The sequence below is a fragment of the Pelobates fuscus genome, chromosome 3 (assembly GCF_036172605.1).
Source record: "Pelobates fuscus isolate aPelFus1 chromosome 3, aPelFus1.pri, whole genome shotgun sequence".
Classification (NCBI taxonomy): domain Eukaryota; kingdom Metazoa; phylum Chordata; class Amphibia; order Anura; family Pelobatidae; genus Pelobates; species Pelobates fuscus.
In genome coordinates, this window is record NC_086319.1 from 218,684,765 (window position 1) to 218,708,636 (window position 23,872).

At 39.7% G+C, this 23,872-nt stretch overlaps 1 protein-coding gene across 1 annotated transcript in view; it reads left to right on the top strand.

Annotated features, from left to right (window-relative positions):
• LAMB4 (laminin subunit beta 4) overlaps positions 1–23,872 on the top strand; it is a 344,917-nt gene that overhangs the window by 7,053 nt on the left and 313,992 nt on the right. Inside the window, exons 2-6 of the mRNA XM_063448083.1 lie at positions 7,799–7,841; positions 14,042–14,199; positions 17,353–17,488; positions 21,959–22,032; positions 23,487–23,675. Coding sequence (XP_063304153.1) covers positions 7,808–7,841; positions 14,042–14,199; positions 17,353–17,488; positions 21,959–22,032; positions 23,487–23,675 — 591 coding nt within the window. The 5' untranslated portion in view covers positions 7,799–7,807. The remainder of the gene's footprint in view (positions 1–7,798; positions 7,842–14,041; positions 14,200–17,352; positions 17,489–21,958; positions 22,033–23,486; positions 23,676–23,872) is intronic.

Here is a 23,872-nt window from a genome sequence, read left to right on the forward strand (position 1 = left end):
GAAGTAAAATGATGTCTAAATGAACCTATGGATCTAGTTATGGTCCAGTTAATATTGCATCAAGTTGAAATCACAGACCAGTTAAATAATATTTTAAATGCAGAGATTTTAGATGGCTATAGAAATCCTTGAAGGAACAGTCTGAGCACCAAAACAAATTTAGCCAAATGAAGGGGTTTTGATCATATCTCTGCCCTCTCACTGCTAAATTCTCTAAATAACTCAAGTAACCCTTTAACTTGTATTTATATTTTTACTCCATTTTTTTCTGTGTCCAGACATTGAGGGTTTCCAATATTTTTTTTTACCTAATTTTGGCTTTTTGGTCATCATTCTCTTATATATTACTTCTTATCTGGAAAATGCGAGATAATTTGTTCTCATTTATTTTATATATAGCTTAAAGGGGCACTATAGACCCCAAAAGAGCTTTAGCTTGCTGAAGTGCATTACTTAAGAAACATGTGTTCTCTTTTATAATTTTACAAAAACTACAGATTTTCTATATAAATTGATCCCAATGAAAAGGTGCATAATAAATTAAATGCATGTATGCTTTCATTTGGGATTTATCTATTAAACAGTTATTTATTTATTTTTGGAGGGATTTTTTTTTTTAATTATTATTGTTTGAGTCGGAAATGATGGTTGAATGCAATAGGTATTTAGAGGATCATCTTATACTCTTTATGCATGGCATCTTGACAAAGTTCAGCAACTGAATAAAATGCATAGGAAATAGGGTCATGTTATGCATTTTAAGACACCTTGATCTTTTTTTATTTACAGTAGCTCTTAACTTCCAGAATACTGGAGGAGTTTGCATACTACAATTCTCCACACTACATCAAAGTGCACTGTGAGATGGGTTTTACATTACACCATTTTTGATACACATTTGGGATTTACTTCTGTAGATGTACAGACTACAGACCTGTACTTGAGTATATCCGTTGTCCTTTTACATAGATACTTTGATCATACATGGACAGTTTATATATTGGTCTGGATTTATTAAGCTTTCCAAATGATTCAATACTGTTAGAAAAACTTTCCAAATACGTTAACCAAAAATTCCTATATACTTTATTGGTGACTTCTGCAGATAAATCCTTTGTACAGATCTTCTAACAATATTGAATCACTTGGAAAGCTTAGTAAATTGAGACCAAATGCCACAATTAATATTGTTAGATTTAATTTTTGGCATAAACATTTAAAATAATTGCATTTTATAAAAAATACTTTAAATGTGTAATATGATTTTTTTCATATAGTTTATATATGATCATCTATTTTTAAAATTTTAAATTATAAAAAAAATATATATTTGAAAAGTGTATCCAAAAATATTGAATCATTTGAAAAGCTTATCCAAAAGTATTAAAGATTATCTGGAGCTATGACAAAGTCAGGCTACAGAAAATGGTTAGCTTTAGTATATAGGTTATTAACTGGAGTTATATTTATATATACAATTTGATTTGGATACCCTGCTAGTGACCAATGCAACCATCCTTTGGTTTGCTGCTGTTGGAATAAGCCCAGGTGATGCTTCTACAGTGTATTTTTGTAAATGTTCAAATGATATACTTGTTGGGGCTATGGGCTATATACAGTTCTCTTTGTATGTAAATATATACACACACCACATGTTCTGAAGCATTTTAGGTGACTTTATTATAACACTTTAACAATGAAATGCATCATATTTACACATACATATTTCTAAACATTTTTCCTGTAAGTTAAAGACACATTACTAAGAGTATTATTGCGGTTATTATTATTATTATTATTGCCATTTATATTGCGCCAACAGATTCCGTAGCACTCCCAGGATTTGTATCAAAAATGAAAATAAGTCTTTATTCCAACGGTCAACGTTTCAGTTCCGCTAGGGAACTTTCATCAGTATTCTGTCCTGATGAAAGTTCCCTAGCGGAACTGAAACGTTGACCGTTGGAATAAAGACTTATTTTCATTTTTGATACAAATCCTGGGAGTGCTGATTTTCTCTGGCTATATATATATATATATTCATTCAGATAGATATTTATGATCCTCTGCAAGAATGTTGTCTATTTTCCATCAAACCTGTGTCTTATCTGCACTCATGTCGCTTTAATCCCTGTATCACAACTCAAGTTTGAATTCTATGTGTCGTCTTGCTCAGAAATGCTTCATACTTGAGAAAGGGAGGTTCTCCCGAAAGCTTGACATTAAAAAAATTCTGTTAGTCCAATAAAAATGTATTACAAGAAACAAATTGTGTCTGATATATATATATATATATATATATATATATATATATATATATATATATACATACATACATACATACATACATACAGTTAGTAAACACAAATACACACACCAGTCAAGCCATAAGACTTGTTTTTCCCACACAAATCTCAAATCTTTAACAGTGCTCTCACTACTGCAAGGGAATTTGGGTAGGCGTATGCATACACTGCTAGGTGTCAAAAGATTGTGGTAAGGACAAACACTATTAAACTCCCTACATTGCAAATAGAAAAAAATATTGCTGTGCATCACCTGAATATCTCAAGTTCTAGCTTGACATGCAAATGAGCACAGACACGCATTTTGTTTTATACTTCATATTTTGTTTCTGCAGGTAGCCTTAGTTAAACAGTGTCCATTGCTAAGGATACCTGCAGAAATGTAGAATGAAGTGTAAAACACAATGACAACTCTGTGATAGTTTTTTGAAAGCATGATTTCTCGAGTTTTTGTGCACAAGGAAGACTTTTGAAAGTGTAACTTGAGATATGCAGGGGAGTCAAAACAATATTTTTTCTTCATGCAATGTGGGGAGCTTTATTGTGTTTGGCTTCACCACAATCTTTTTTGGCACCAGGCTATATCCACTCGGAGAGAGACTTTAACATCCTAACCAGATGCTACTCAGACACACAAGGTTGAAACTGCAATCTATGACTAGTTTAGGGTCACTAGTCCTTTTGTATCACCATCAATGCTGTGGCTTTAAAAAAAATGTGTTTTAAACAGCATCCACTGCTAAAGGTGCCTGCAGAAATGCAGCATGAAGTCTATAACACAATGCCTGTTTGTGCTCATTTGGAAATTATAGGCAATTAGCAAGACATCCCCAATAAAGGAGTGGTTCTGCAGGTGGTGACCACAGACCACTTCTCAGATCCTATGCTTCCTGGCTGATGTTTTGGTCACTTTTGAATGCTGGCGGTGCTTTCACTCTAGTGGTAGCATGAGACGGAGTCTACAACCCACACAAGTGGCTCAGGTAGTGCAGCTCATCCAGGATGGCACATCAATGCGAGCTGTGGCAAGAAAGTTTGCTGTGTCTTTCAGCGTAGTGTCCAGAGCATGGAGACACTACCAGGAGACAGGCCAGTACATCAGGAGATGTGGAGGAGGCCGTAGGAGGGCAACAGCCTAGCAGAAGGACCGCTACCGCTACCTCTACCTTTGTGCAAGGAGGAACAGGAGGAGCACTGCCAGAGCCCTGCAAAATGACCTCCAGCAGGCCACAAATGTGCATGTGTCTGCTCAAACGGTCAAAAACAGACGCCATGAGGGTGGTATGAGGGCTCGACGTCCACAGGTGGGGGTTGTGCTTACAGTCCAACACCGTGCAGGACATTTGGCATTTGCCAGAGAACTCCAAGATTGGCAAATTTGCCACTGGCGCCCTGTGCTCTTCACAGATGAAAGCAGGTTCACACTGAGCACATGTGACAGACGTGATAGAGTCTGGAGACGCCGTGGAGAAAGTTCTGCTGCCTGCAACATCCTCCGGCATGACTGGTTTGGCAGTGGGTCAGTAATGGTGTGGGGTGGCATTTCTTTGGGGGGCCGCACAGCCCTCCATGTGCTCTCCAGAAGTAGCCTGACTGCCATTAGGTACCAAGATGAGATCATCAGACCCCTTCTAAGACCATATGCTGTTGTGGTTGGCCCTGGGTTCCTCCTAATACAAGACAATGCTAGACCTCATGTGGCTGGAGTGTGTCAGCAGTTCCTGCAAAACGAAGGCATTGATGCTATGGACTGGCCGCCCGTTCCCCAGACCTGAATCCAATTGAGCACATCTGGAACATGATGTCTCGCTCCATCCACCAACGTCACATTGCACCACAGACTGTCCAGGAGTTGGCAGATGCTTTAGTCCAGGTCTTGGAGGAGATCCCTCAGGAGACCATCCGCCACCTCATCAGGAGCATGCACAGGTGTTGTAGGGAGGTCATACAGGCATGTGGAGGCCACACACACTACTGAGCCTCATTTTGACTTGTTTTAAGGACATCACATCAAAGTTGGATCAGCCTGTAGTGTGTTTTTCCACTTTAATTTTGAGTGTGATTCCAAATCCAGACCTCCATGGGTTGAAAAATGTGATTTCCATTGTAAAGAACAAAGTATTTCAGAAGAATATTTAATTCATTCAGATCTAGGATGTATTATTTTTGTGGATATATACATATATATACACATACACTGTCTTCGTTACAAAATATGCCCAGTGTATACATTTTGTTGCATTTTAAACATCACAAAAACAAAAGTGCGTAGTTTAACCCATTAACACAGTAGGACATTCTAAGCCTGCTACACAGATTAGGTTTAGATGCCTGTAGGATGGAGTGGCACCCCCTGCATATTGAATGTGAGCAGGGTTAAATCTCTGCTCACACCAGTTTGAGGACCCCTGCTCTAGGGTCTCTGTGGACAGACCCCATCACTATCCCACATTGCATGCCAATGATATACTTCTCTAAATGTCCCTCAAAGAGACATTAGGGATTTATAGCTTTCATTTTCTATCTATCAGCTACATAGCTGGGAGAGTCTAAGACACTTACGCAAAACTTAGCGATAGACCAAATGTTTTCTCTTGCTGATGCCCATAACATGTATGCCATCTGTTCAAATGCATTTTCTATACCATGCATCTATCAATCTTCATGTAAAAAAGTACTTTTAGATAAATATCCCATTCCTTTCCCAGTAGCTTCAGATTATGTCCTCTAGTTACTGCAGATGTATATTTAAATTAAAAAAACATTGTGTTTTTAACTAAATCATTTGTGTTATATCTCTGAGACCTTTATTGCTTCCCTGCTCCAGGCTACAAGTCCTGAGTGAGAGGGAGTGACTGGCAACTCCTACATTATTCCTTATGGGAACTGATAGGGGCGACTTAGCAACTGGTTTCTAAACCTGTCATTACCAGTTGCTGTTAATCATAAAAAAAAAAAACACCAGCCTCTGACTTGGTGCAAATAAGTTAAGCTATTTCCCGATACATTCTACATTGAAAGAAAAGCATGTTAGCTACATGAAATTTCATGGAAACCCTAAAGCACATGCTAGAGCATATTAAACAATATCAAAAAGTATTAAAATAAACAGACAGACACAGAGGTGTAACTAGAACTCACCGGACCCTGATGCAAAAATTGCCCTTGGACTTCTCCATGTCTCTCATTCACCCCCTCAATGTGTCTCATTCTCCCCCCAGCTCCTCCATGTGTCTCATCCCACCAGGCCCTCCATTTATATAATTCACCCCCAGCTCCTCCATGTTTCTTATTCACCCACGTGTCTCATTCCCCACTTTATGTATCATCCCCACCCAGCTTCTCCATGTGTCTCATCCCCTAACCCCTTTATGTGTCTCATTCCCCTAGCCCCTCCATGTGTCTCATTCTCCCTCAGCCCTTCTATGTGTTACGTTCTCCCCCAGCTCCTCCATGTGTCTTATTCACCCATGTGTCTCATTCCCCACTTTATGCATCACCCCCACCCAGCTTCTCCATATGTCTCATCCCCTAACCCCTTTATGTGTCTCATTCCCCTAGCCCCTTCATGTGTCTCATTCTCCCTCAGCCCTTCTATGTGTTACGTTCTCCCCCAGCTCCTCCATGTGTCTTATTCACCCATGTGTCTCATTCCCCACTTTATGCATCACCCCCACCCAGCTTCTCCGTGTGTCTCATCCCTAAACCCTTTATGTGTCTCATTCCCCTAGCACCTCAATGTGTCTCATTCTCCCTCAGCCCTTCTATATGTTACGTTCTCCCCAGCTCCTCCATGTGTTTCATCACCCCCAGCTCCTCACTGTGTCTCATTCTCCCCTTCCTCTCTGTGTCTTTTTCTTCCTCCAAGCCCCTCCATATTCCCCCCAGCCTCTCCATGTGTCTCCTTTACCCACCAGCCCAAACATGTGTCTCCTTTCCTTTCCTACCCAGCCACTCAATTTGTCTCATTTCCTCCCCTCAGCCTTTCCATGTGTCTCCATTCCTTCCCCCAGTCTCTCAATGTGTATCCTCCCTCCTCCATGTGTTTATCCCCCTCTCCTCCATGTAGCAAGGGCAAGCTCGGCCATGCTACATACAGTGACCGGCAGCAGGTGAGCGCTGTGCTGTGTGCCCTCCTTCTGCTGGTCACCCAGCACCTCTGCATCCCTGAAGTTATGCCAGTTGCAGGGGTCGACAGGGCGGACAGGCACCCTGGAGTGACAGGTCCAGTTGCAGCTGTGATCCATGCTACCAATATAGGTATGCCACTGGACAGACACATGATGTAAAAAAGAAAAATAATGCTTGCAATAAGAAACGTGAATGCTTCATTACATGAACAGTTCCCATTACTAACATGAACATTAAATGTTACAAATATATGTATCTGGCATGTTCAATATTAATGCTTAAGACACTGTATACACTGTCATTATATCCAGGCAATGACAATTACACAATTCTGGGCACATCCAATAGTTACTTAGCAGGAAGTTATTTTATTTTAAGTACAGAACAAAAGTCAATGTTCCAGCACTGCTTTGTCAAGACTCCTGGTAAAGCCAATCACAGGGATTGGTGCAAGAAATGGGGGGGGGGGGAGGAGAGAGAGAGAGAGAGAGGTTGAGAGAGAGAGAGAGATTGAGAGAGAGAGAGAGAGAGATTGAGAGATTTATTTTAATTTGTTTTATACTAAACCGCACAGTGATTTAAGCAGTATGCTATCTCTGTAAGGACGATATGTCTGTTTTGGGTGGGAGGGGAAGTTCAGATTTTCTAAAATAAATGGATGTCCCTTCCCATTTGATGGTGCTATATAAATAATAACATAATAATAATAATAATACACCCATGATCATAGGGTGAAGTAGGAATACTTAGGGGGATTTTTTTTCTATTGTCAAGGTCTGGTTATAATTAAATATAGCATGTGTTTCTGAGGTTCACCACTGAGTGGCTAAACTGCAATTGGTTGGAAACGTTGCAAGCAGATGTTATTACCAGCCAGCCAGTAGAAAGGGTTGTAAACAAGCCTTTACTATTTTATCTAATGTATTTATGCCTTTTCTAAACAAAATGTCTCTAAATGAGACACAGCATTCTAGGTTAGTTTTTCATATATATCTACAGTGTCAAAGGCATCTATACTTTCTTAGGAGTACCAATCCTTTGACAAATGCACTCAAATATTTTGTTAGGTTTTGCCCTGATTTCTCACACCATGTTAGTCATATCATAATTAGGACTATTTCGAGTTTATATCTTAAAGGAAGATCTTAATAGAAATACTATTAACTATACTTTAAAATATAGTAAATTGAGACCCTACTACTTTTTCATTGATTTACTACTAATGACCAATTACTAAATTAATAATATTTTATTTAGTAAACTTTTGTCTGTGTTTATGTTTAGACATTGTAATTAATTACAAATTTGCATACAAATGAAACATATTTGGCCTAATGCATTATTTAATTGTATTATTTTAGGTAAAAAGAATGATTTTCCTGCAAATAATTGTTTTCTTTATGGGTGAGTATAGATGTAAATCAGACAGATATACACACTTAATCATGTTTGATGTTTGACTTATTGTCTATATATATTTGTTCATCTATTATCTATTTTTAAGCATGCTGTGTTCATAATAACGTGATGCTTATTTGGAAGCATATTGTCCACTTAGAAGGACACTATAGTCACCAGAGCAACTACAGCTTAATGTAGTTCTGGTTTGTATAGTATGTCCCTGCAGACTTTTTAATGTTAACACTGCCTCTTCAGTGAAAAGAAAGTACTTACATTACTGCCTCGTAACAACTCTAGAGGCCGTCACTTGGAGGGCCAATAAACTTGCCTCCTGGGTCAGTGCTGCAGAGTATATAGCACTGACATTCAGTGTCTCCATGCTCTGCATAGAGGTGCTGAAAGTTTCTCACAGAGCTGTATTGATTCAATGCATCTCTATGAGGAGATGCGGATTGGCGCAGTGCAGCGTTTTGCCTCGCTACGGTAAAGCATTGACTTGGCTGAGATTGATGATCTCAGCCAAAGATGCAGAGTGGGCCCTGCCAGCCACAAGGAGACCCGCGCAACACTGGAATTGAGGTGAGTAAAATCACCTTTTACTTAGCAGGCAAGTGGAGCTGGTTTTTAAACTATATATTCACAGTTACAGGAATACATATTTTTCACTATAGTGTCCCTTTAAGTTGATACCAGGGTTATATGAGCTAAATTTCCAGAAGGTAAAAAAAAACTACTTGGAAAGTCATAGCTCAGGTTATAACTCCAAATTAGATATAGCACTAATCATCTTGAAAAAACAAATTAATTACATATGGCAGATGCAGTGTATATGGCACTTAACCCCTTAAGGACCAAACTTCTGGAATAAAAGGGAATCATGTCATGTCACACATGTCATGTGTCCTTAAGGGGTTAAAGGAATACTATAGTGTCAGGAATAAAAACGTGCATTCCTGACACCATGTCAGTGTTAAAATCCAATTTAAGGCCCCTGGCCCCCTTTATCCTCCTTAAAAAGGGTAAAAAATCACCTTTATTCCAGCACCGCATGGGTCCACCGTGGCTTCCTCTACCCCTGCTCCGCCTCCTTTTCTGAGATCTACAAATTGATGATCTCAGCCAATCCAATGTTTTCCCATAGAAAAGCATTGGGAGGTTATTGCACATGCTCAATAAAACGCCTCGCTGCACCAATCAGCATCTCTTCATAGAGATGCATTGAACAAATTAATCTTTGTGGGGAACGTTCAGGGTGTCATGCAGAACATGGAGACACTGAACGTCATTGCTGCACCCTGTGCTGCAATGACCCATGACGCACCTATAGTGGCCTTCTGTGTGACTGCCACTAGAGGAGTCCCTGGGCAGTAATGCAAGCACTGCAGTGTTTACATTAAAAACCCATTAGGGACATGCCATACACACCAGAACAACTAAATTAAGCTGCAGTTGTTCTGGTGACTATAGTGTCCCTTTAATGCTTTGACAAAAACAAACGTATTTTAAGATTATTGGATTGAAGGTTTGAACATGGAAAATAAAAAGCATTATAAATGTAGCTGCTAATTGCTGAAATGTATAATCTCACCCCATTTTTCACATTTTAAATTACATTACCATAGTGACCCATTCTCTATTTGTAACATGAACTTAGAGACCTATTTTTCAAATTAAATATTATTAACAATTAATTTTACAAAACCCTTTTCACACTGTCATGGATTCTACATTGCAATGTGCAGGAAATGTAACTACAGTAAACAAGTTACAATTGGCAAGGGGAATAATGAGTACGGTATGTTGAGTCTGCTCTAATCACTGGGATCCCAAATTTAGGTTCCAAACTAGGGAGTAATAATGTATATATGAATGTTCAGGGAAAATAATTAAGAAAATAAATAATTTGCAAATAATTCCAATGCTGTTCAAGACAGAATCTCAATTTCAAGTTGAAAAAGGCATATAGTGGAATCTAATTTGAGTATTAGCTGTGCAGCTTTGGAGTTTTCTCTCTGCATCTTAACATATCACAGCTCCTAAGGTTTCAAATATACAATTCATTATAGTGAAAAAATATATTTTAATATATATTTATTATGCTAGCATAAAAAGGTCTATGACATTGATTGAAAGATGGGGAGTGGACAATTTTAAAATATATATTTTTAAGACAATCTATACATTTGCTAGCAATTCTGTAAAATGTGGAGATGATTTTAAGATACTTTACTTTTCAATTTATATATAGTTGTGTATAGTAAGACATGAATAATTTAATTAAATATGTCAAGCATCAGGGACAGCATGTCAAATCAATAAACATCCTGAAATGTAAGGGTAAAAAAACAAAAACAATGAAATTTCAAATTAAATGCCCAAATAATCTAGCTTGCATGTATTTTTAAATTTAGCATTGCCAAATAGCAAATTATGTTTAACCCAGCAACAGCTTACTCGAAATATATTACTAATATGTACCTCCACATTTAGCTATAAAACCTTGAATCAAAATGTACATTTATGAACAACTAAAAAACTTTCACACTTGTCCAAAATGTTCTTTCACAACATGAGGTTCATTAGAACAAGTTTTGCCAAGCACAATCTGAGATGACATGTGGAATCTCTAAGGCTTCAATTTATGTCCTGCTTTCAAGATGGAACTAGTTTTAAAAGGCCTGCAGGGAAAATAACAAAGAGTATTTGACACCAGGTGACTGTCTAATAAAGGCATCCTTTTCCAGCAATGAATCAAATTCCTGGAATATATACAAGAAAAAAATTGTTTTTGTATCTTTGCATATATACAGCACTTGTGGACTTCTTAAGTTCTTAAGCCCCTACATTGGCTTCCTATAAAATATAGAGCTCAATTTAAAATTCTGGTTCTTGCTTTCAAATCTCTACATAATGCTACTCCCACCTATCTATCCTCCCTTATACACAAGTATGTCCTGTCTAGGCCCTTACGATCTGCTGAAGACTTACGTCTATCTTCTGTCCGTACTCCCACCTCTGATGCTCGCCTTCAAGATTTCTCGAGGGCTGCACCGTTCCTGTGGAACTCGCTTCCCTCCTCCATTAGATGCTCACCCAGTCTCCACTCCTTCAAAAAATCGTTTAAAAGCCACTTGTTCATAAAAGCGTATCAATTAAACTTTTAATAGCTCCTGACTGATTCCTCTTCTGCAACTGTCACTAGTTTAATACTATCCAGGGCCGTCTTTAACGCGGGGCAAGCGGGGCAGCTGCCCCGGGCCCTGTCCCTGCTGGGGGGCCCAAGACAGCTGCTCCGTTTGCCCTCTGCCCGCAAACTATGGGGGCCCACCGGGTGGCCCATGCACTTAGGGCCACCCGGTGGGCCTGTGTCAGCAGGGGCCCGGTCGGGCGCTGTGGCGCTTTAACAGCGCGACCGGGCCCTTGCTTTTTGGCAGCCGGCTGGGAGGAAGTGACAGCCGCGCGTCACTTCCTCCCACAGAAAAAGGAGCCGCGCGGAGGAAGGAGGATCAGCTGTTCCAGAGGGGGCCAGGCCGGGAGAGAGCGAGATCTCAACTCCCAGCCACCCCAGCCAGCCCACTGGACCCCAGGGAAGCCACCCTCCAGGAAAAGGTAAGAAACTGGAGGGTGGTTAGCAAATTTTGCATGAGTGTCTGAGTGTGTCAGTATATATGTATGTGTGTATGTCTGTTAGTGTGCCAGTATGTCTGTGTGTGTGTGAGTCTGTCAGTGTCTGTGTGTATGTGTGTTTCAGTAGATCTGTCTGTCTGTGTGTATGTGTGCCAGAATGTCTGTCAGTGTGTCAGTATGTCTGTGCGTGTTTGTAATGCGTTCATGTTCTCTTGCTTATGACAGGTGCCAATCACAGTATTGCCAAATATATAACAAATATTACAGAGGCATCAGACTCAATTGCATGTTTATGGTTGCTGATGAATTATTAACATAGTCAACAAAATCACAATCGCACACGTCCAAGTGTTTGTTTGTTTTTTTTAACACTTTTTGCATTTGTAGTTTCACAAAAATTAAAGAAAGATCTTACAGATCCTATATTTTGCGTTACGCAAACAAGCTTAATCTCAATAATTTTGGAAAAGATTTATTGACATATTTCTCTCTAAAATTCAACTGTCAAAAATCAGTTGATAACTCACTGATACTCTTTTCAACAAATTAACTTATATCTGAAAATGAACTAATTTAAAAGTTTTGCAGTACATGATGATAGATTATCTGATTCGTTGCTGATAACCATTAACCTGTGATGTTATCAAAAAGCCACCAAAGAACTCATTTGGACAATGATAAACATTAAACACAGTTATAAGTTTTGATGATTTTTAATTCTGATGCGTAACTTTGTCAGAATTAATGGTAGAACGCATGTTTAGATTTTGAAATAGGCAATATTTTCAGAATTGATTATCCACCCCAAAAAACTGTCAGTGTCTGTGTGGTTCAGTATGTATGTGTGTATGTGTGTTTCAGTATGGCTGTCTGTGTCAGTACGTCTGTCAGAATGTGTCTCTGTATCTGTATATCTGTATGTGTCAGTGTTTGTATCTGTATATCTGCATGTGTCAGGTTGTGTATCTGTGTGTCTGTATGTGTGTCAGTGTATCTATATGTAGTCAGTGTGTGTACCTTTGTATCTGCATGTATGTCAGTCTTTGTATCTGTTTGTGTGTGTGTGTCTGTGTGTATCTGTATGTTCTTGTGTGTATCTATATGCGGTCAGTGTGTATCTGCATGTGTGTCAGGTAGTGTATTTGTGTGTATTTGTGTGTCTGTATGTGTGTCAGTGTGTGTGTCAGTGTATCTATATGTAGTCAGTGTGTGTACCTTTGTATCTGCATGTATGTCAGTGTTTGTGTGTGTGTGTGTCTGTGTGTATCTGTATGTTCTTGTGTGTATCTATATGCGGTCAGTGTGTATCTGCATGTGTGTCAAGTAGTGTATTTGTGTGTATCTATATGTAGTCAGGGGGCCCAAGTAAATGCTTGCCCAGGGTCCAATCAAATTTAAAGACGGCCCTGATACTATCCTTACCTTTTTGTGTCTTTTTACCCCACTCCCTCTAGCATGTAATCTCATTGAGCAGGGCCCTCAACCCCTCTGTTCCTGTGTGTCCAACTTGTCTGGTTACAACTACATGTCTGTTCGTCCACCCATTGTAAAGCGCTGCAGAATTTGATGGCGCTATCTAAATATCATAATAATAACAATAATAATAATAATAATAATAATAATGATAAAAACAGTTTTCTCCATAAATCTATCACATCACAGTCAACATTCTAGTTACATATCAGAACTTTTTCAGGACAGTTAAAAGCATACTTAGTCATTTCAGAGTATGTATGCAAGAATATACTAGACAAAGGCTTAGCTACTCTGAGGTTCAATCAATGACATGCTCATAGGGAAGTGTGCATGTGTGTAGAGGAGTAGTACATTACAAATGTCAGTAACCATGGTGATCATGGACAAGACCTGATACATAACATTTTATGATGCTAACTTGTTAAAAAAAAATATATAAATACCATTATGTATTACATTGTACTCAAACAAAGAGTATATCCAGTATATATACAGTGACCACATCATTTTATTTAAGCCAGCATGCAAGGATGTGTTTTATAAATATATACACACACATATATAACGCTTTAAAATTCAGTGTAATATTCATGTTATATATAAGCACCCCATTTAAGCATGTTCAGGTGAGTGCAACCACCCCCCCCCCCCCCATGTTCCATATATATATATATATATATATATATATATAAATATATATATATATATATATATATAACATGAATATTACACTCACTGAATTTTAAAGCGTTTATATTTTAAACCAGCATATTTTATGGATGTACCTATTTTTATTAGAAATATAAAATAACCATAGTATAACTTCTAGAGAAGTAATGTTTTTAATAATCACATTTGTACCATCAAAAAATATAAATTAGAATTACTTAGTTGTTGCAGTCAATTATTTAAAAATCAAAAACAATCTGCATTTTTGTAAGGCAATACTTAACTTTGGGATTCTAAGTAAAAATGTGTAAATTTGTTATCATGAATGTACTTGTTAACATAGAATAGAATCATTATATTTGTATCTCACTAAATAAAATAAGAGTTGACAGAATTATATCATCATTAGTTTATGTGTTTTGTTCAATAAGAGCTGATAAGCACTGCGAGAACTCAGGAAAATTGTGAAAGTGGTCCATGCTATCCAACTATTGGAGATCTCCTGGTAGGACGGAAAGAGCAACTTTCAGCTTCTTCAACTTGTGGACTGGAAGAACCTGAGCGATACTGTATAGTTAGTTACCTTGAGGTTAGTGTATATTATTTTCAAGCACAAGACTTTACTTCTATTTTACCATTAGTCTCTTCCCTATCGATAATTTATATTCTCATGTTAAGATTTCTTTTACAAATCAATACATTCCTTTTATATTCTGGTGACACTCCTAGGAAGCTGCATTCTTAAAAATAATATAAAGTTTCTTTACTAATACCAAAAAGCAGGGTTTAAACCATTTTATTTTATATGTTTTTGTGACATCTTCTCACTTTTTCTATGCTAATATTTCAGATGCTGTAAATGGTACCATATTAAATCTAAAATTGTTTATGCCCCTCAATATTTCTATAAAGAATGAACAAAAAAATTAAAAAATAACATAATTATACTGTTTAGGTATCACTGAGCAGCAATCTAACACACTCATTTAGGTTTGATTGTAAAACTGCAAGTAATTGTTGAGTTTGGTATTGAGGGCATATGTATCAGGTACTGTGTACTGAATTTATGTTCACGAGTAATTCAAGCAGTAAAATGTATGATTTAGCTTTCGTTTGCACCCTTTGCACATTTTGCTGCACAGCTCAAAATGAAAAAATAAACAAAAAAATAAAAATAAACAAAATGTCCTTCCTATGCAAATGCAGGTGTTTCTCTCAATATGCCATCTGCCTAGTACTGTTGTCACATCTTTTCAGTTTTCTGTCAACCAAATGAAGACTACCATATTTCCTGCTTTTGGCCTGCCATTTGTCTTACTTTTCCTGGTTGCATTTTGAAATCAGTCCAAAACTGAACATAAGGTGGAAGCTAAGTGCAAAAAAAAACACGTTCCCAGCATTAATATGCTCAGTATAATCCATAATATCTGTGTTGGCCTCTCCCTCTTACCTGTATTGTTTCAAGAGCTATGTTATATCAAAGAAAGACAACCTGGTGTGGTATATGCAGAGTCTTCTCATCCTCCTGTGGATTCTTTGAGCAATTATTCACAGTTTTGTAATAGATATCAGTCGGTGCAGTTTCTCAGCAGGCGTTTATAAGAATATCAAGGCAGACCCCCTCAGGTGGGTTCCTACACTGTCCTTTCAACCTGCTTCCCTGAGCTTCTGGTAAAGATATCTCTAATGAGACAGAGAGGGGTATTTTTTTTATATACACCCCTGTATACTTATTAACCCTTAATAGGGAACACATGGGATGGGCGGCAGCATTGTAACCTAGCTGTGTGATACAAAAAAGTGAATACAAATACAAAAAAACAAGTCCTGCGCTCACTCCCATCACTTCTGGGTGGCAGCAACGACCACAGTACACATCATCCCCAATACATACAATAAAAACCAAAGAAAAAGTTACCTGCGCTCTCTCCTAAATCCCTATGTATATTTAAACAAATGGAGGTCATTTAGTTACTCCAATGGCCATTTTAACCCCTTAATGACCACATTGTGACCCTCATGCAGTGCAGACAGCATAGACCACAACGCATTAAAAGTACCAACAGGGTTAAATCAGTGAGATTGTAGGGGCATGATCTAGACATCAAAACTGCTTCATTGTTTTGGTGTCTATAGTTTCCCTTTAAGTCTAAAGAAGTCCAAAAGGTAAAGATAAATAAATATAGAAAAATTGTCCCACTGTGATGTGAACTTTTTATAAAGTCCTAGTGGAGTTGCTATGGAAATTAATTGGAAAATGCACCATTTTGCAAAATTATAACATCTGAGATACTGACCATAGCTGTGGAACTACAAATTGGTAGCATGCAAATTAAATGCCTGTAGGTATTTTTGAGCCACAATCAGGGGTCAAGTCCTGGGTAAAAAAGTGCAGGAACTCACCCAAGATCCACTCTCCCCCTCCCCCCCCACCCCAAAAAATTACACGCTTGTATGCAGGGGCTGAGTAAGGGCACGGGGCTGAGGAGGGGGACAGGGGCTGAGGAAGATGGACAGGGGCTGAGGAAGATGGACAGGGGCTGAGGAAGATGGACAGGGGCTGAGGAAGATGGACAGGGGCTGAGGAAGATGGACAGGGGTTGAGGAAGAGGGACAGGGGCTGAGAAAGAGGGACAGGGGCTGAGGAAGATGGACAGGGGCTGAGGAAGATGGACAGGGGCTGAGGAAGATGGACAGGGGCTGAGGAAGATGGACAGGGGCTGAGGAAGAGGGACAGGGGCTGAGGAAGAGGGACAGGGGCTGAGGAAGAGGGACAGGGGCTGAGGAAGATGGACAGGGGCTGAGGAAGAGGGGCAGTGCAGAGCATATGGGGAGGAAGAGGGGCAGGGGCTGAGGAGGGGGACAGGGACTGAGGAGGGGGACAGGGACTGAGGAGGGGGACAGGGCCTTAAATAGGGGGACAGGGACTGAGGAGGGGGACAGGGACTGAGGAGGGGGGACAGGGCCTTAAATAGGGGGACAGGGACTGAGGAGGGGGGACAGGGCCTTAAATAGGGGGACAGGGACTGAGGAGGGCAGACAGGGCCTTAAATAGGGGGACAGGGACTGAGGAGGGGGGACAGGGCCTTAAATAGGGGGACAGGGACTGAGGAGGGGGGACAGGGCCTTAAATAGGGGGACAGGGACTGAGGAAAGGGATAAAAAACAAACAAAAACACTAAAGTGCCTTCCCCCCTCCCTGAGGCTTACCTTGGGCCAGGAGGGGTGGGACAGGATCTGGAACCTGCAGCCTGCAGTCAGTGGAGTAAGCCGGCCTCTCCTGATGATGTCAGTAGGAGGGGGCGTGACTTTCTCTGCTCTTCTCACAGGACCGCTGGGGAGCAGAGGAAGTCACGCCCCCTCCTCCTGACATCATCAGGAGAGGCCGGACGACTCCACTGACTGCAGGGGGAGAGGTGAGTTTAAAAATCCGAGTCCCCAGTCAGAGGCAGGGGATTCGGATTTGTGCTCCCCCTGCTCTGGCAGCCACTTGTGCCAGCCCTGGGTCCTGCAGGACTAGTAATGGGAACGGCGTTCCTGCTGTGGAAAAAGTGCAGGAACGCCGTTCCCACGCGTTCCTGCAGGACTCGAGCCCTGGCCACAATCACCTACTGGCTTGTGGGAATTGTACTGCAACATTTTATCAATCTCCATAAAAAGACCACCATTGGGAGAGAAGGATTTAAAATTATTTATCAATATTTTTGTAACTGAAATACATTATTTTTTTACCTCTTTCTAGGATGATCAAAAATGTTTTAATTGCGATTCCAGATACCCGTATGATCCTTATTCTTCTCCTTATAGTCATTTGATTGAAAATGTCATTACAACATTTGATCCACACTGGAAAAATAAGTGGTGGCAATCAGAAAATGGTAAGCATTAATACCTTTACAGAATACACTTATTACAGGTTCATTTGGCAAAATTGTATTAATTTGTTCATTTGCAGATATATTATTAACCATTTAACTAATATATGTTTATAACTAAAATAGAATAACCTTAAAAAATAAACACAGAATGCATAGTTAACAACCATTTCCTACACAGATTGCATTACATGGTTAACAGACAATTATAAAAATCTATACAATATTTTCTATCCATTTGCAGAAATTATGCAGCATATCCTATCTTGCAATATTTCAAATTTTAAGGTCTTAAATATTACAAAAGAGCAGTAATGCATTTTTTTTGTCACAAAATGTGGATACAAATTGATTTTAAAAATTGGGCAAATATACTAATTATGACTATTTGAAAATATTCTGATAGCATTTCAGGAAATGCAGTTTTTTTCAAATATCATCTTATAATATAATTAATGTGCATTTTGAGCTGAACCCTGCTGTGCATATGAAGGACTGCAATCAACATCTTTATTCCTTTTAAAATACTACCACACAAGTTATTTTTGGAGGGCAGACTTAGGACCTCAGGGATGTCACCATGCAATACAAGTGATGTGCACAGCAGTGCAGTGGAGAGAAAATCTCTCTTGATAAAAAAAAAAAGTAAAAAAAAAAAAAAAAGGGAAGCAGGTAGAAGTAATGTGGGAAGGGATAGAGGAGTTCTGGATAGGTAAGTGTGACAGAGTTGGGGGTGAGTGTGGCAGGGTGAGGCTTGTTGAATGTCAGGGTGAGGGAAGTGAGTGTGGCAGGGTGTGTAGCAGGGTGTGGGGTTGTGACAAGGTTAGGTATGTGTGTTACAAGGTTAGTGTGGCAGGATGTTGAGTGTGACAAGGTTGGGGGGTTCCAGAAAATAGAAAAAAGCTCCAGGCACTCCAACAGTTTTAGGAAAAGTTATTAGAACAGAAGGTACACCTGGGTCTTTGTGGGTTGAAACGTTGCTGTGTACCTTGCTGTGTTCCTTCTGTTCAGGAGTCACCCCAAGACGGGAAACTACAGAGGCACAGCGCACCTGAACGGGAGCAAACCACAAATTCTAAAAATAAATTTAAACCGCTAAATCAAATAATGTTCCTGTAACCCTATGCCCAGGTCAAATTTGGCTTGATCCTCTTGTGGTAATGTCACTACCCCGCATTAGCAGAACATGGGTTGCTGCGGTTGCAAGTGCGACCAGGCCCCCTGTGTTCTGCTTGTTCCAGTGGTGCCCATAAGGTGGCCCCCATGTGCTAAGGCAGGCTAGGAACCTGCTTACCCTGATGGCAGGTGCCCACTCTGCACATGTGTGCAGTGTTCAAGGAAAGGCTGAGCATGGGCGGTAAGGGAGAGCTGATCTTCCTCCTCTTGCTCTGCTCCCTCATGCACTTAGCAGTGATACCAGGAGATGACATTACTCTGGCCCCAGCATCTCTTTACAGTGCGCAAGGGAGCAGAGTAAGATCAAACAAGCCACCCACTGGACCCCAGGGTGATGCAGAGATGGTCCACACAAGCTTTCCCAAAGCTAGGGAGGCTGGGTGGATTTAAAAAACAAACAACAAAAAAACATTATAAATCTACCTTATGAGTATGTGTGAGAGAATGTGTCTGTCAGTGTGTGTGTGTGTTTGTCAGTATTTCTGTGTGTGTGTGTGTGTGTGTGTGTGTCTCTCAGTAAGAATGTGTGTGTCTCTCAGTGAGTGTGTGTGTCAGTGAGTCGTTAGTCTGTGTCTGTCAGACAGAATGTGTGTGTCTATCAGTGAAAGAATGTGTTGGTTAAACAGAGTGTGTTTGTGGGTGCCAATGAGTGCATGTATTTGTCAGTGACAGTGTCTGTGCTTAAAAGAATGTGATAAATGTCTAATAATTGTATTATATTAAAATATATATGAGTGTATACTAAAGAGCATTATATCCATCTACACATTGTGCTAGCAGAAATGTATAGATTTTAATTTAATGTTCTATAAAGTATGTCCCTCCCCTACCTGTCCACTAAATCCTCAACATTAGACATGCGTGCCAGTGGAACACATGGACTAATGCAATAATTTGAGTGACAGGCAGTCCTCTTGCACCCTGTCACTGTGTTACTCCCCCAGCAGGCACCTGCTGGGGAGTATGGAAAGCACTGACACTAGTTTACTGACAGTGAAGCCAGCATGTTAGCATCAGCACGAGGAATGTCATGCTGAGGCAAGTGACCCCAAGCAGGGCCAATCACTCTACATGCAGTCAAACCCCACATAGAATCACACTCAGCCAGCGACACATATACAGACGATCCCACTCTGCAAACTTCACACATGCATATACACTTAGACAACCAACACAATCAAACTCCGTCATTACAAACATCCCACTCAAGTGTTTTTGCTTAGGGTGAGCAAGAAGGGGCAATAAGAGGGTCCTGTGATTCCTAGTTATGCCCCTGCTCCTCAGCACTGCAGTGGGAGGGATGATTCTGAGGTCTGGTTCAAATGTGGACTTGGACAACATGTTGGGGGACTGTACTGCCATTGGCCGTCTGTCACCTGCAACTTCATCTCCATCAGCAACCTGAAATACTTGTATTTTATTAAGTTTGTCACAGCAAGCTTTATGTGATGAATGTATGGGTTAGTCCCAAGTAGAATAAAGTACTGCTTGTCAGTTCCTTTTGGAACTTGTGTCCTGTGTGGATTTTTAGGGGTCCCAGTGACAGAGTCTTCGGACCTGTTTGCTGACTGCAGGATCTCTCTAGCCCTGAGATAAATCAAGAGAGCTAGACCTGAGAGCCACAAGTGTCTTTGTAAAGGTGATAGAAATCCCATTGCAGGAAGAAGGACTGCAGTGGAATAGGCAGAGGGGACAATACCAGCCTGGTAGAAGGGCTGCAGCAGATTAGGCAGAGGAAGGAGAACCTGGTCGGGTGGAAAAGCCCCAGAGGGACTCCAGTCAAGCTGCGGCAACTGGGGCAGTGGTGCTTCAGGTTTCCCAGATCCAGTTAGTGTTGCGAGCTTGGCGGAGGTTCCATCAGGTGGCCCTAGCAGCATGGGCCACCCGATGGGCCTTTTAACGTGCAGCCCCAGTGGTTATACAAATGGCGGTGGGCACCCGGTCGCAGAGGTCTACAGGGCGACCAGGCCCCCTGGAGTGACAGGCCAGTCGCAGCTGGGACCCCTGCAACCGTGGTAGTTCCGCTGTTATTGTTCTAAATTATATTTCAGCTGCATACATTGTTATCAGTAAGCCACCTAACATTTCTCAAAACAGTCCCATCCATTGGTCACCCCTCAACTCACACCCCTAAAATGAAAGTGTCCTTCTTGTTTATTTTAAATGTTGGTTGGTATGCCATAGGGACACATTTGTAAGATGTTACTGATGCATGCCAAATAGCGGGCAACACTCTAACTAAAAACGGTGTATGAGACAAAGTGCTTAAATAGTGCAGGCTAGCCACTCCAAGTAAGGGATCACTCCCAGTTCCCCAAAGTTATACAAATGCACAAAAAGTATAGTTCAAGAACATATATAAGATGGGGGCGCCACAATCACAGAACGTGTGTATAATTACCATGCATATTCAATGGAGAACATATAAAAGATAAAAGTTAAAAACATATATGGTGAAGTATTTAATGGCACAGTAAAATGATAAAAAAAAAAAAAAAAACAATATGTACACTCACAAAGATGATGGCACAAAGAGAATTATATCTCATTGTGCAAAAATGCTTGTCAACCCCTCCTGGGTTAAGTCCCCTTTAAATGCAGATCCAATATCGATGCCTTCAGTTGGTAAGTATTCTCCTTCTGAATTTGTATCGGAGGATGAAACCGGGCAAGGATAAATGGATGAATGTAAAATCTCTGGGGTGACGCTGGCAAGCCTCTCCACACCAGAGCTCTTGAGAAAGTCCTCGGGACGAAAAGCGTTGAGCATTTGTAACGTTCTAATCAAATGCTTTCTACTAGCAGCCTTTGATACATACTTTGATACATTTGTGAGACTGTCACCCATGACATACTTTAAATCTGCACTCTCTGCATGTCAAAACCCAGGCATACATGATTATTGATGCAAGTATTTATTTTACAGTTCTCATAAAAATATTGTCCCAAAGCATGGTTTGTTTCAAATAATAATAATAATAATAAAGTATTTAGTCAGGAAAGGTACATTTAGATTACTCTGGTTTTCAAGTACGTCCTGGGGATGTTACCTTAGCCCAACATCCAAATGACAACAGAACAGAAATACAACTTACTTCTCAACTGTTTGCTCATTACAATATACAATTACATATATTCAAAAATATTTACAGCTGAAGGCGATCAAATTCTTCAAGTACAGCATACAATGTTGGATTATTATTATTATCAATGTAAATAATTGTAATATTCTCTTTAAATTGCATTATTTTTATTGTATGTTTGTTTAATCTCATTTTTTATTTATTTTTGTTCTAGGTCTTGACAGAGTTAGCATTCGATTAAACCTGGAAACACTATTTCAGTTCAGCCATCTCATAATAACCTTTAAGGTATTTAATCTCAGTAAAGATTTTATTTTTCCTAGTTTTTTTACATTCAGAGTTATTTGATAACTGGAGAATTCAAAGTGAATTTCAAATTTAAAGAAACACTCCACACACAAAGGAAAGACACAATCTCGTGTGTGTGTGTGTGTGCATGCGATTATGGCTCCAGCGCAGGGGGCCTCTCATTGAGAAGCCTCTGATTGGAGTATTTCTTGGCAAAGACTAAAAGTTTGTGCTGGGTAAAAAGAGCTGTGCTTGCATGGGCTGTTGACAAGAACTGCAAGTTTTGCAAGATGTATTTTTTATAAAGAAAACATCCACACAAAAAATCTGTACAAATTGTCACTTTTATAATTGGGAGGGCAAAAACATCACGCAAACAAACCGTTATGCTAGCGCATGTCTGCCTTACCCCCTTTTCAAAGAGCCGTATTACAATCGCAAAGGCTAAAGACAAGAGATATACTGCTTTTGTAAGTTGTTTTATATAGCAGTGTGCGCAGGTGAGGGCTCTAAATAATTATACAATGGTGAGTGAACATGCAATTATCCAGCCACCAAATTAGTGGCATTACTGCCCCTGGGTGGTTAAGGGTTCCCAATCCCCTAGCCATCATCTATTAAAATTAAGTAACCCAACCAACACTCTTAATAGTGAGGGGGCATCATCATTCGAGGTATTCTTTCTTCTGTCTTTTTTCTTTAGCCACCCAAAAGGCCAAAATCCACAATTCCTGACACAATGCCTGACACAACTAATGAAATGTGACACAATAAAAATAATCAAGTGAGGGCTAGGCTCAGATTGACTTTGTATAGTGGAGTAATGAGGGCTTTCCTTTACTATTTAAGCATAGTCGGAGCACGCTGAACCAATCAGAGTGCTCAGTCTGGTATTGCATAATATGGGAAAATCTGATTTTTTTTTAAGTAAAAGCAGTGTTTCTACAGATACTTGGTGTTTTTGTTGCAGTTAGAATGCTGCCATCATAATAGTTTGCACAATCGTTTTTGTAAAAGCAGCAAATTTAAAACAGGCAGTACAATGCAGAGGCACTCCTGGGTCTGCTCACAAGCTGTCACCCATTTAGGCAGACGCGTGTTAGTCGACATCTATGTCACCTAGATAATGCAGTACTTTCTTGTATAATTGTGTCCACAGTCCCTGTATTTGCATACTAGTCTTATGGAAAATAACCCTTTGTGCTCAACTGTTCCTGTTTTCTTTTTCTGCTGATTTAATTATAGTGTTCTCTGCTAATTTTGAACTTAGCCAAAATCAAGGATTATGTTTTCATTAGCTAGCATTTATTGAATCTCTTACACTAAAGATTAATTCAAATTGCTGAATTAACGTAACATTAGCTACATTTCTTCTCAAACATTTCCTTTAAAATTTGATTGAACATTAGATGTTGTTAGTCCTTGTTGTTACTGTTGCTTCTTCTCTTTTATAGACATTTCGACCAGCAGCCATGTTGGTTGAACGATCAAGAGACTTTGGGAAAACATGGAAAGTTTTCAGATACTTTGCTCAAGATTGTGCATCGGCCTTCCCTGCCATTTACCTGGGATATGCTAATAAAGTTGGTGATGTTGTCTGTGACTCGAGATATTCTGATATAGAACCATCCACAGAAGGAGAGGTATGATTATCTTTTCCCATTAATAGTATTAATTTTAATTGTATATTTAATTGTGCAAGGATGAAACAGGAGAAGGAAGTAAATGAAAAACAATTATATTATAAAAAATAAAAAGAGTTTTATGTAGCAAAGTAGGGAGGAGCACTAAGTAGGGGAAGAGTGGGAAATGTAGAATTCAAAGTTAGAGTAAGACATGT